At 47.4% G+C, this 12,191-nt stretch overlaps 2 protein-coding genes across 9 annotated transcripts in view; one reads left to right on the top strand and one right to left on the bottom strand.

The window, feature by feature from the left end:
• raph1b (Ras association (RalGDS/AF-6) and pleckstrin homology domains 1b) overlaps positions 1 to 11,828 on the top strand; it is a 32,481-nt gene extending 20,653 nt beyond the window's left edge. For 5 of the 8 annotated variants that reach the window (XM_052058679.1, XM_052058678.1, XM_052058680.1 and 2 more), the window contains 11 exons: positions 825 to 899; positions 2,740 to 2,817; positions 3,684 to 3,843; positions 4,154 to 4,275; positions 4,559 to 4,624; positions 4,704 to 4,847; positions 5,020 to 5,130; positions 5,238 to 5,336; positions 5,441 to 5,561; positions 5,645 to 5,778; positions 7,710 to 11,828. In XM_052058679.1, the coding sequence (XP_051914639.1) occupies positions 825 to 899; positions 2,740 to 2,817; positions 3,684 to 3,843; positions 4,154 to 4,275; positions 4,559 to 4,624; positions 4,704 to 4,847; positions 5,020 to 5,130; positions 5,238 to 5,336; positions 5,441 to 5,561; positions 5,645 to 5,778; positions 7,710 to 10,307 (3,708 nt within the window). In that variant the 3' untranslated portion in view covers positions 10,308 to 11,828. Of the gene's footprint in view, positions 1 to 824; positions 900 to 1,019; positions 2,514 to 2,739; positions 2,818 to 3,683; positions 3,844 to 4,153; positions 4,276 to 4,558; positions 4,625 to 4,703; positions 4,848 to 5,019; positions 5,131 to 5,237; positions 5,337 to 5,440; positions 5,562 to 5,644; positions 5,779 to 7,709 lie in introns of those variants that run through there. The other 3 variants (XM_052058685.1, XM_052058686.1, XM_052058687.1) reach the window with 2 other exon arrangements.
• The window catches only part of rpl31 (ribosomal protein L31), a 237,082-nt gene that overhangs the window by 179,619 nt on the left and 45,272 nt on the right, over positions 1 to 12,191 (bottom strand). The gene's annotated exons all lie outside the window — the stretch shown is intronic.

Raw genomic sequence — 12,191 nt, forward strand, 5'->3', positions numbered from 1 at the left:
CTTGCTGCAGCTTTTAACTCGAAGCATCACCTTTTAATTTTTTGAACTGGACTGCGACGTTCACGCTTCATAGCAAAGTATACACTCCTCACAGAAAGCTCAGGATAATCCGCTTTAGGGTCAAATTCTTCTATGAATCGGACATGTAGTACAACCTTAACCGCTGAACTTTATTTGACCTCTAAACTTGTGAATGTCCAACCTTTTACCGTTTCAGTACTTTCATACAACTCGCTGTTGAGGAGCCGAATGGCAAAATTCACAACTGGTGTTTCATGTCCATGGATCAACCAATTGTGAGAGAACAGCGAGAGAGAACTTGTGCAAAAACTACTGAAGCACTTAATAGCTTGACACGTGCATTCTAAAAGTTTCGAAAAGGTCAGTCAAGTCAAGTGAACAGTATTTATAGAGCACTTTCAAACAGCCATCGCTGCATACAAAGTGCTGTACATAGAGCAATTTAACATGCACAATAAACAGTAAGACAAATCGGTAATAAAGGCGGCAGAAAGCACCAAACAGTAAAATCAAGAACAAATCTAAGTCATGCTGAGTCGAATGCTAAAGAATACAAGTGAGTTTTGAGGAGGGCTTTGAAGATGGGCATCGAGGAGGCTTGCCGAATGTTCAGTGGGAGGTCATTCCAGAGAAAGCTTTTAGTGACAGTGGAGGTACATGCTGAAATTTTACCCAAAGCCGAATATCTCCAACGTTTTGTGAGTGCAGGTAGCATGTAATGATGATTAACTCCCTCCAAGAATGACCAGACATTGACCCCTTGATTTTTCCTTTCCTCTCCGTTTTGTTCTTCTCACCCCAAGCACTCCTATCTGGATCAAGAAACCTCCCTTATTCTGAAAAGCATAGCTGGAAAGCCTTCTCACCTCCTGACTAAGGTGAATTTCTTCAAGTGTATCCTTGTTTTGTTTTGGGTTTTTTTGGGGGGGGAGGTCTCTCCTATATTGAGTTCATGCTCACGCTCTTCTCTGCTTCTATGCACGTCACAGATGTGCCTACCTATAATCACCGTCACCTTTCACTTGCATAGGTGCACTCTACTAATTTTCAGCAAAGATGCAGCAATCATTAATTATTTAGCCGTGCAATTCTGTGAGTAAGAAAAGAAGGGGTGTCAAACGACGTCTCTGACAACCCTTTGTCACTTAGTGCATTTCCAACGCCACACTTTTGCCGGCCATATATGACATGGTGTGGTGATCTTGCTTTGAATTTGATACGGGTTCATTGCCTTGCTCAGGTGTTCTTTCCTCGTCATCTGCAGGTCTGCAAACCAGGTCTTGGGGGAAGTGGGTTAAGTCCATATCGACATAGATATTGTCCATCATAATCTCCACTGGGGTGTGTTAGGAGCACAACTCCAAAGTGTGCGTGCGATTTTGATGAGTCGTGTAGTTTTGTGCGACCCGCCTGAAAAATTATGTGTTGCGTTGCTGTTTGACTGTGGCTCCATTTTTGAAGATCTATAAAATAGTGCGCGCGGGATGAAAAAGTGCGTGCATGAGATGCGCCGAAGGAACAATGGAAAACGGAGATGTGTAGCAGATTCATGCTACAGTGTGACTGGTGAGCCTGCCCAAACCGTGTGACCTTGTTTCTCACACTAAAGGCGACTAAAAGCCTGCCGCTGCGCAGGATGTGTCAGCCAAACAGTGCTGGAGCCAGTCATGTGAAAGTGGTAGTCTGGGTCAAGGAGGTAAGAGGCTTGAAGCGCGGCTTTCAATACCCCCACCTTGAGACTCTCAGCTAACGTACACACACACACTTTGAAATATTCAACACTTTACCCAAATTCTCTGTCCTTGTCCTCGTTTGTTAGTGCTGAGGTCAGTCCTGGTCACGGTCCCCCACCCCCATGGCCCTGATTGGTTCAAAAAGAAATAGGCATGGGAATGGAGCTCATTGGGTTAGCAGACCTGCTGTGGGTGTCCCTCAATTGGGCACGACAAAGAGAGAGAAACGGAGAGAGAGAGAGATGGGGGGGGGGGTTAGAAGGAGGAGGGGCCTCCTTCTTTACTTCTGTTAGCAGTCAAGTTGTGTTCATTTCACGTGCACTTGTCATGAAGTACATCTGCTCAAATAACATCCTGGAAGACGTACGGTCCAATTTTTCTCAGTTTTTTTTTTTTTTTTTTTTTTAATGGCACTTTTGGAAGTTTGTCTTTTGCCAATATTATCCGTGACTGGGGGGCGTGGAGGCTTTCTGAACTGATCCCACGCTCATCGGAAGCTCGTAGCGCTCTCCGAGGATCTCCTTGTATTGTCTCGCTTTCCTCGTACAAGGGATCAAAGGGAGCTGCTGCAACCCCCTTAAAATCTAGAGGGGAACCAAGGAGGGCGAACGAAGCGCCATATTTGCATTGGACCATTGTAGCGATAGATGAGATTTGCCTTCACCGCGTTTGTTGATCAGTTAGTCTCTTGAAACACAAAGAGGTGTTTTCTTGGCGACCTGCAGAATGGAGGTGATGGCATCTTGTTGGAGAGGACAGGTGAGTAAAACAAAGGCAAATGCATTCTCGTATTTTCATTGCGCCATCACATCCAGGTCTTGTTGCATGTTAAGTGGAAGACCGATAACTATTTCATGAAGTTGTCCTCTTAGTAGTCGATGAATAATCACAAGGATGGTGAGGATGAAGCGAGGTTAGGAGCGCGCAAGCAGTCTGGTGTGTGAATGCTTAGTCTGTTAACCAAGGTGCTCTTTGAACCATTCAGGAGGAGCACGCCGCCAAGCTGAAGGCAGAGAAGATCCGAGTAGCCCTGGAGAAAATCAAAGAGGCGCAAGTCAAAAAGGTAGGGGCCTCCCTTCCTTTTGTGTGTCATTTCCTCGCTCCGTCTCATCATCACAAGCTTCTGTGACTCGCGTCGATACGGCTGTCTTCTCACATTCGCTGCATGCTGCATTCCTTTGTGAACTTCATTCACAGCCTCGAAAGTAGGTCAGTGCAGCATTTGATCGTGAGCGTGCATCTGCAAGAGGTTGCAAAGACAGATATAGGGTGTGCAGATGCCATTTTTTTCCCTTCTGTTTCTTCAATGAGCGAGCTGCTTCCATGTGAGGGAGCAATTTCATTTTTTTGTGTGTGTATTGGAGAATTAAAAGGTTTTATTGTCGAGGGCTGCACTCTCTGCGTTTTTCCAAACGTCTCAAGATTTTGGGTGTCCTTTTGACATTGGAGCTTTCAGAGTAGGAATGAGTTATTTCTGGTTTGGTGGCTGGACGAGAACCTGGACCAAATGTCTCAGACGCCCCACGTCTGCAGCTTTTTTGGCGTTGTCATTCATCCAAATTTCCCGTGAACCCGGACACTGATTGGACGCTAGGATCAGCGAGAGGCGATGGGGAGGTCAAGCGATTGAGGGTTTTACTCAATTTCACACCGGGAAGGGCTGTGCAAGGCTGGATTTGGCACATGCATGTGCTAGTCACGTTCAGTTGAATTTAATCTTCCTCGACTTTTGGTGCGATTTAGATGCAAGACCAGATTACTGGAAGTTGGTCTTTAATGGTCACACTGCGACCCGTTAATACCTCTGTATACAGAATTTGCAAGAAGCCTCACTTCACCCCGCCGGATCTAGGAGAATAACTAGGTCAGATAAAAATCGAATGTTGAAAAGTAATAAAGCATCACTTGTCGACTTTTCGACCTTCCCAGCTGGTGATCAGGGTCCACATGTCAGACGAGAGTTCCAAGACCATGATGGTGGACGAGAGGCAGACGGTCAGGCAGGTGCTGGACAGCCTGCTGGACAAGTCGCACTGTGGCTACAGCCCAGACTGGTCACTGGTGGAAACTATTACAGAGCTGCAAATGGGTAATGGAGACTCCTGAACCGAATCACATAAATTGTTGAAGAGTGACAATGAGCCTGGTTTGAGGCTATATTTGACAATGGTAGTTCTAAGGAGTAAATTGATTGATTGATTTTTATTTTTTTTTTATGTAAAAATGTTACAAATTAAAAAAGTCCTCTGTTGCACCGTTAACAATCTGTACACGTATTCCCGTCAAAAACATATCGGGGTGTTTTGTGGTCAATGTCCAGCTCCTCCAATCGGTTGCCATTTGTGCATCACCTTGATCAAAAACGATTGCATCTTAATCTCTTCTTCTCCTTTGGTCAGAACGTATTTTTGAGGATCACGAGAACTTGGTGGAGAATCTGTTGAACTGGACGCGGGACAGTCACAACAAGCTCATGTTCATCGAGCGCATCGAGAAATATGCTCTCTTCAAGAACCCGCAGGTGCCTGGTCACAGCACCGCCACACATCCATGCGAGCAGGGAGCAGATGGGTTGCATGCTGAATAGCCCTTGTCAGGCTGTAGACACCAACGCGTAGTTTACGCATCCTCCGTGGTGCCTGAATTTCTTGGAGAGCAAACGAGGGCGTGTTTGTGCTGGAGCGTTAGTAGGTCAAAGCTGTAAAGCGAGTCAACGTAAATAATGAATTCAACGTCAGACGCAGTGAGCCACTGACTTAACACCGTCTCCTCCTTCACCCCCTCAACTAATCTTCTCTATCCAGAACTACTTGTTGGGGCGTAAGGAGACTACAGAAATGGCTGACAGGAATAAGGAGGCCTTATTAGAGGTGGGATGATGAACAACCACATCATGACATGTCCTCCTCCAATGAGGAAAAAGACGAGTCTTTCAACATCAATTTTCAGGAGTGCTTCTGCGGCGGCTCCGTGTCAGTGCCTGAGATTGAAGGTGTGCTGTGGCTAAAGGATGATGGGAAGAAGTCATGGAAGAAGCGCTACTTCCTCCTCAGGGCTTCTGGAATCTACTATGTCCCCAAAGGCAAAGCCAAGGTCAGTGAGTCTTGAGTCCCACCATAAAAAAAAAAACGGCATAGTCATGTGAATTCGGTTTAGAAGAGAAGGCCGCTCTTTGGTATTTTCTGATTGTAACTTCTTTACAGATTTGTTACATTAGAAACGGCAAGTCAATTCCCGTTCATCACATCGTCTCCTTTTTGTCCAGGCATCCAGAGATCTTGTGTGCTTCCTGCAACTGGACCACGTTAATGTCTATTATGGGCAAGACTATCGCAGCAAATATAAAGCTCCGACTGACTACTGCCTGGCTTTGAAGGTAAAGCCAGTAATTGGACCTCTTCAGGGCCTATGCAGGGCACACGTTATGTCTCTTGCTCATTCTACAGTAGAGGAATTGCACTGACAAGTGTTGTTGTCATCCAGCATCCACAGATCCAGAAGAAGTCACAATATATTAAGTATTTGTGCTGCGATGATGTCAGGACCTTGCACCAGTGGGTGAATGGAATTAGAATTGCAAAGGTGAGCAAGCCCTTAACAATCAGATTTCTGTCCAACGCAAATCATGTTTGTGTCAAAATGGAAATGGAAAACCCTTCCCGTCCGGGATTGTGCTCTGCATCCAGTATGGGAAGCAGCTCTATATGAACTACCAGGAGGCCATGAAAAGAACAGAGGCAGCCTACGATTGGTCCTCTCTATCTACCTCTAGCATTCGTTCCGGCTCCAGTTCTGCCAGCATACCCGGTTGGTCATTTGTAGTATGAAAAAATGAGATGCTATCCACCTTGAGTTCTAAATTCATTTTCCATCCTTATTTGCGCCTCTAGAATCACAATCGAATCATTCAGGCCAATCAGACAGCGGCGTGGACACAGGGTCTCATGGTCGCTCCCAGAGTGTTGTGAGCTCCATTTTCTCAGAGGCATGGAAGAGAGGCACTCAATTAGAGGAGAACACCAAGGTATGACGACTCAAAAGCTGTGTGTGCACTGCATCCCTGATGAATTAGTACATTACAAGTGTATCAGTAAAGACAGAATTTATTTGCCTGTCTCTTAAAGACAGAAGTCAACTGAAGCTGTCTCTAAAGCCCTTCGTTTTTTCCAGAGTAACACGAACATGTGTATTTGATACATAATACCGTACAGGCTACTCTTGTATTTTATGGTCCCTCAATTAGCTGGTGTCCATGTTCAAAAGTGAGTAATTATTCTTGTGTTCAGACATGTATTTTGTCCGCGTAAAGGGAAGCACACTTATCTTTGAAAAGTTTTCTTTGGAGTGAGTCGTGTATGCTTGCAGTGTGGACTCAATGTCACAACTCGATGCTCATATATTTTGTGTGTGTGTGTATGTGTGTGTGCGTATTTTAATACCCGCGTTATTTTGGAGAAATTATGGTAGATGGATTGTGAGCTGAATATGTCAATGACAATACCTACACTGTCACGTTTCGGATGATCCGATTCATGTTTTGGATCCCAAAAATTGGAGACTCGAGACAAGGGATTCCATAACAAAAATGTTTAATATACGAAAATTGCACTGACAAAGTAGTAACATAAAGCGCTGGTCAAAACAAGAACTAGGGAACCCAAAACTAAACGATAAGCAAAAGCGCTTGCACAAAGAGCCAGGAAAGAAAACAAACCCGAGTCCACAAACGAAATGCAATGTATCCAACTCACTCAAGCAAAAGCCAATTCAGTAAAACAAAAACCATACTTACAAAACCAATGGTACAGAGAGAGCGAAAACACGACGAGTTCTACAGAAAAGGTCAATGAGCAAGGAGAGCAGCAAGGCAAAACAATAGGGGTGTTCACGCTGCAACTTTTGCTCCGGTGCAGCACCGGGGCTGTCCCTGTAGAGCGTTCACACCTGCAAAGTCACACCGGTGTAGCCCCTGAAAACAGCTTAAAGCGGAGCAAATTTAGCCTCGCTCAAGGAGGTGGTTTAAAAATTTGCTCCGGAGCAAATGCTCGTTTGCGGGGCAGCACCGATGTAAAATTGTACGTGTGAACGCTACAGGGGCAGACTCGCGACACATGAGAAGAGTTGATTACATAACGGCTAGAATACGTTGCTTTCGTGCTCTGTTGTACTTCCGTCATCTTTCCTTTTGTAGGAGACTGGACTGTCTCAGAGTTGTTTGTGTAGTTTGTTCCTCTGTTGTGTGTTCACCCCCCCCCCCCATAGTATTTATTTTGTGATTTCCTCTCTTGATTTTCTGTTTGCCGCATCATATATTTGCTTTTCTGAGTGTCATTGAAGTCATCGTCGATTTAGGCACGGAGACCGAGAAGGAGAAGGACGTGCCTGTAGTTGCTTGAGTTTAACAAATTAATAAAGTGTATGTTTTAAAAAGAACCAACACGACAGCTCTTTGTTTTCTATCGTATTGCACGGCCGCACCTGCAGAAACTGCCGTGTGAACACAAGTGGGGCTGCACCGGGGTAAACACGCTTCGCTTCAGACAGCAGCTTTTTACGTGTGAACGCTCCACAAAATTTGCTCCGGTGTAGGATATATCGCAACAAAATACGTCGGTGCAGCACCGATGCTAATACGTTTGAACACCCCTAATACTCCGACAACAAGCAGACAGCTCGTGGGTCCTTAAATACAGAGTACCCAAATGCAAGATTGGCAGCAGGTGTGCAATCAGCCAGTCCGCTCAGTCTGCCACCTGCTGGCCAGGCCAAGAACCGGAACGTGACACACACCGAGTGAGATAGGCTGCGAATTGAACACTTCTCGCACCTGACGCTCTTGCAGCTCTGACACAGGCCAGCAGCTTATCTGGCAATTGTGCTCCGGGGGTAAAATCTTGAAAACTACTTGCATGTCTTGTTTGCTCCTTACCCTACCACACATTCTGCTTCAAACAGATGCGAATGGAGGCTTCCAGAGGAGCCACTTTGCCCCATGCTTCCCACAGTCACCGTCATCACAGCCAGCATTCAGTCGACCACCAAGCCCTGACAACCTCCCCTCAGGCTCATCCGCAGCAACAGCCTCAACCACAGGCAGTTGAGCAGCACCTGCCCCCGAAGCCTCAGTCGCCTCAACAGGTCCCGCAGCCCCATCCGCAGTCACCTCAGCGCTTGCAGCAGCCTCCACAAGTGCTGCAACATAAGGAGCCGCACACCATGAGCAGCCACGTGCCCCCTCAACAGCCACCACACCCTGTGAACAACTACAGCCAAATGCCTCCACCACCATCACTTCAACAGCACCAGACGCATGCAAACTACAATCAGCATTCGCCGAAAGTAAGCAACTACAATTTTGTGCCGTCCCAACAGCCGCCAAACAGCGACAGTAACTACAGCCACGTGTCCCCCCCTCAGCAACAGCCAGCTCCTCCACCGCCTCCGCCTCCTCCACCACCACCACCACCACCACCACCACCTCCACCACCCCCAGTCCAAACCATGTCGCACTACTCTCCAGCTCTCAACATGTACAAATTCAGTACAATAACCAGACTGCAGAACAAGAACCAGTCTGGCAGTCACCACAGAATGCATCCCCAACAAGCGCCCCCATCCCAAACACCGCCCACCGCAAAGTTGCACATCAAACCAAATGTGAATCACATTGCAGCAAGGACTAATGTCCCGCCTCCACCTCCTCCTCCTCCGCCACCATCTATGCCAACTCCTGGTTCTGCCATGGCGGCACTGAAGTACGGCCCTCCGAGTCCTAACGCGCCCGCCGGCTTCATCCCCCCGCCTGTGGCTCCCCAGGCCAACGGAGTAGTATTTCCTCCCCTTCCCCCGTCAGCGGCGATTCTCATCAGCCAGTCAACGAATCCAATTGGGATGAAGCGTGAACTGAAAGAGAGGTTTCCCAGCCCGCCACGGGATCTCCTGCCTGCGAATGGAGAAGTAGATGACTCCCCACCTCCTGCTCCAACTCCATCGCCGCCTCCTCCACCCCCACCTCCACCACCTCCTCCGCCCCCACCCCCACCACCTCCTCAGCAGCTCCCAGTACCGGCCCAGTTCCCACCTCCTCCACCGGCACCACCCAAATCCTTTACCCCAGGATTTGCTCCTCAGACTGCCCCCAAACCTGTGTCACCTGTGTCACCTTTCCCACCTGCCCCACCACCAGCCACCATGGGTGGACTGCCACCCGCGCCACCCCCTCCTCCGCCTGCACCCCTCAAGAAGCAATTCAGTCTCCAAACAGGCTCCACCTACAACCAGCCTCCACCGACTCTTCCCAAGCAGCACAGTCTGTCAAAGCCCCCGCCTATTTCCACAGGAACGCCCCCAGTCTCGTCTTTGGTGAAACAGCTCGCAAGTCAGTTTCCAGGGGCTTCAACCCAAGTAGCCAATCACACGGAGAACCCCAAAGTCCCACTCTCCCCACCCGCAGTCAAGTCCAAACCAAAATGGCAGCCTGCTGGCAGTCAACAGGTACAGTCTTCAGAGTTCCCACCCCCTCCGGACAGTGTTCAAGTCAACAGGACTGGTTTTCCTCCCCCACCACTAGCGCCACCGGCTCCGTCGGCCCCTGCCTCATGTCCAACACCACCACCCCCACCCCTTCCCCCTGGAACTATGGGGTCACCCGTGAGGACGTCGCCCTCTGTCCTAATAGGTAAAAAACCTCCTCCGGCCCCCCAGAGGAACTCCAGTATCAAGTCCAACTCTACTGCGTCCTATGAAGAATCCAGGAGGAACCTTCTCAGTAAATTTGCCCCGGAGATTAATACCTCTTCATCCTCCCAATTTCCCACCGCTGCCTCCACTTGGTCTCCGTCAAAGGATCCCTCAGCAGGACCCCGTGCACCCCCAAAACCCGGTAAGCTGAACCTGGCCAACCTGTCCTTGGGTCTTCAGGCCAAAGTCAGCCAGGCGAAGCAATCCGGCGGCGACTTCCCCTCCCCTCCAGCTGAGTGTGGCTACTTCCCTCCTCCGCCGCCACCGTCTGAGCTATTCCCGCCTCCACCTCCTCCTGGGAACGATTCTCATAGTAATGGACCTCCAAGAGTAGCTGTGGTGAACCCCCAGCCTCAAGCTCCTCCTCCTCCTCCTCCTCCCCCTCCTCCCCCTCCTCCCCCACCAGTCTCTATTATTAACAACTCCACTTGGGGTAAGAGCTCCCTGAAAAAGACTCCTCCACCGACACTTGTGCGCCGTAGCAACACTACGCCAGAACCGCTACCACCACCACAGCTACCTCCACCCACCTCACCAAAGGGCAGCTCAGGCCAGCCCAACTTCCTTGCAGATCTTAACCAGACGCTCAAGCGAAAGTCTGTGGGTAAGCAAGGCAAAATGGACCCTGCTGGGACTGTGGATGACATGACATTGCCGCCGCCGCCCCCTGAGCTGCTCCTTGAAGAGGGAAAGCAAAGCAATGGAGGAAATGATGGCTACTTGTCCGGGAACATCTCAGGCTATGCAACACTACGACGAGGACCCCCACCAGCCCCACCAAAACGGGGGGATGCCACCAAGCTTACTGGGTAGTGGTGAAAAAAAAAACGTTTTAGAATGACAGACTATTGCTCTACCTGTTTGGGAGCACAATAACAAATTGCTGTTGTACTGTACATACCAAAAGCTAATTGGTCAGCGAGGGTTTACGTTTTTCAAATGCTCAGGATTTTCAACATTGACTCTCTTAGCATGTAGCTTCGATCCTACTGCCAAATAAAACATGAAGTATTAACTCTCCCAAACTCATAATGATAAATCTTGTGCATTAAGCATTTGAAGTAAATTCCAAATTAATTTAGGAAATGAGACTAGATTCATGTTGGACCCAAACCCAGTACCATCTTCTGTTCCTGCATATTGGAAAGGAAAAAACGGACCTTGTTCAGGTTGTAAATGCGAGTGCATGTGTGTGATTGCTGCGTGGGACTCATACTAACATGCATTGAGCACATGCATGTACATGAGTAAGAGGCCTATGCAGAATTGGGCTTGTTTGCTTTTGTGTGAAATTATTTAAATGATCAATTGGAGTGTTTTTATATTAAGATCAATAAAGATCTGGTCAGATGTGATTATGGAATGTACATTGGAAGTTAGGCATGAATGGCTCACATCCACACAATGTCCATAATAGAGAGCGTAAAATCTGCAAAAGCTTTGTGCTGTCTTTATAAATGGTCGTATCCCGGGACAAAAGCAAAGAAGGAGGCCTTATTCTTTAAGTCTTGCACACTGTGGGGAGGTGGGAGATTGAACGCTCTGCAGACGTGGGGGAAAATACTCATGCAAAAATTTTCCATGGACCTCTCAAGGCAACTGGAGGGAAATTGTTGCGGAGTGCCCCCCCCCCACCCCCCATATTATTATTATATATTTTTTTTTAGTCCATTTGTACAGTTGCTGCAGCTGCTGCTTCCTTGCTGTTCCCCCCTGCCCCCAATCCATCCACCATGTCGCATCTCAACAATCCAGGAAGCAGGCTGGATTCGTCCACATGAAGGATACTCCACAGGATACTGTACAGTACATCAAGTACACCATCATGGGAAACATTAAATTCATGTGAGGTGCACATAAGACTTGAATGTTGCTCTCGGATTAGTGGGTCTGTTGTATATGGATTCTTTGTGGTGCCATGAAAGTCTTCAGCCTAACTGCTTGCAGCAATGCCTTCATTTTCATCAGGGTGCTTGCGCTGTCCCAACATTTTAACATGTGTCAGGATGACATTTATATGTCCATCACTAGTAAAGATGAAGGAGATTGGCTTTTATTTAAAGGGGATGATAAAGACCAATGGAAAATGTTAAACTCACATGGTCAAGCCTAAAAGAGAAAGATCCTCATGAAATGGGTTCAACGTGCTACTCTTTTATTCTAACATGGTTGTGGTGTATTTCTTTTTTTTTTTTAATCTGTCCTTAACAGGATATTTGCTACAGTTCTGTGTAAGTTATTGATGTGCTCATGTGGGGCCTAAATGGTTGGAAATTGATTAAATGTGTCCTTCCTTATAAACCGAAATTCACAATATAAATGTTCGAACCAGAATTTGTCTCGAGTTATTTATTCAGCCCGTAGTATAGGTTTCCATTTTTGTGATTATGTCATAGATTATCTTATGGCCTAGAACAGGGGTCCCCAACCACCGGTCCACGGTCCGGTACCAGGGCGCGGGTCATTTGGTGCCGGGCTGCACAGAAAGAATAAATAACTTGTATTCCTTCCGTTTTATTCATTTGGGAATCAGATTTTTTATTTTGGAAAAAAAACGGATTCTCTGTTATATCAGTCGACTCTGCAGTATGTCACTCTTGACGCAGGTGAATGCGCGCTTCTCGTCACATGATAGGTTATCGCATTAAAAAATAAAAATAAAAATAAAACGTCTTTGAAACGTTTTTTCGGGAAGGG

This window comes from Hippocampus zosterae, chromosome 2, assembly GCF_025434085.1.
Source record: "Hippocampus zosterae strain Florida chromosome 2, ASM2543408v3, whole genome shotgun sequence".
NCBI classification, from domain to species: domain Eukaryota; kingdom Metazoa; phylum Chordata; class Actinopteri; order Syngnathiformes; family Syngnathidae; genus Hippocampus; species Hippocampus zosterae.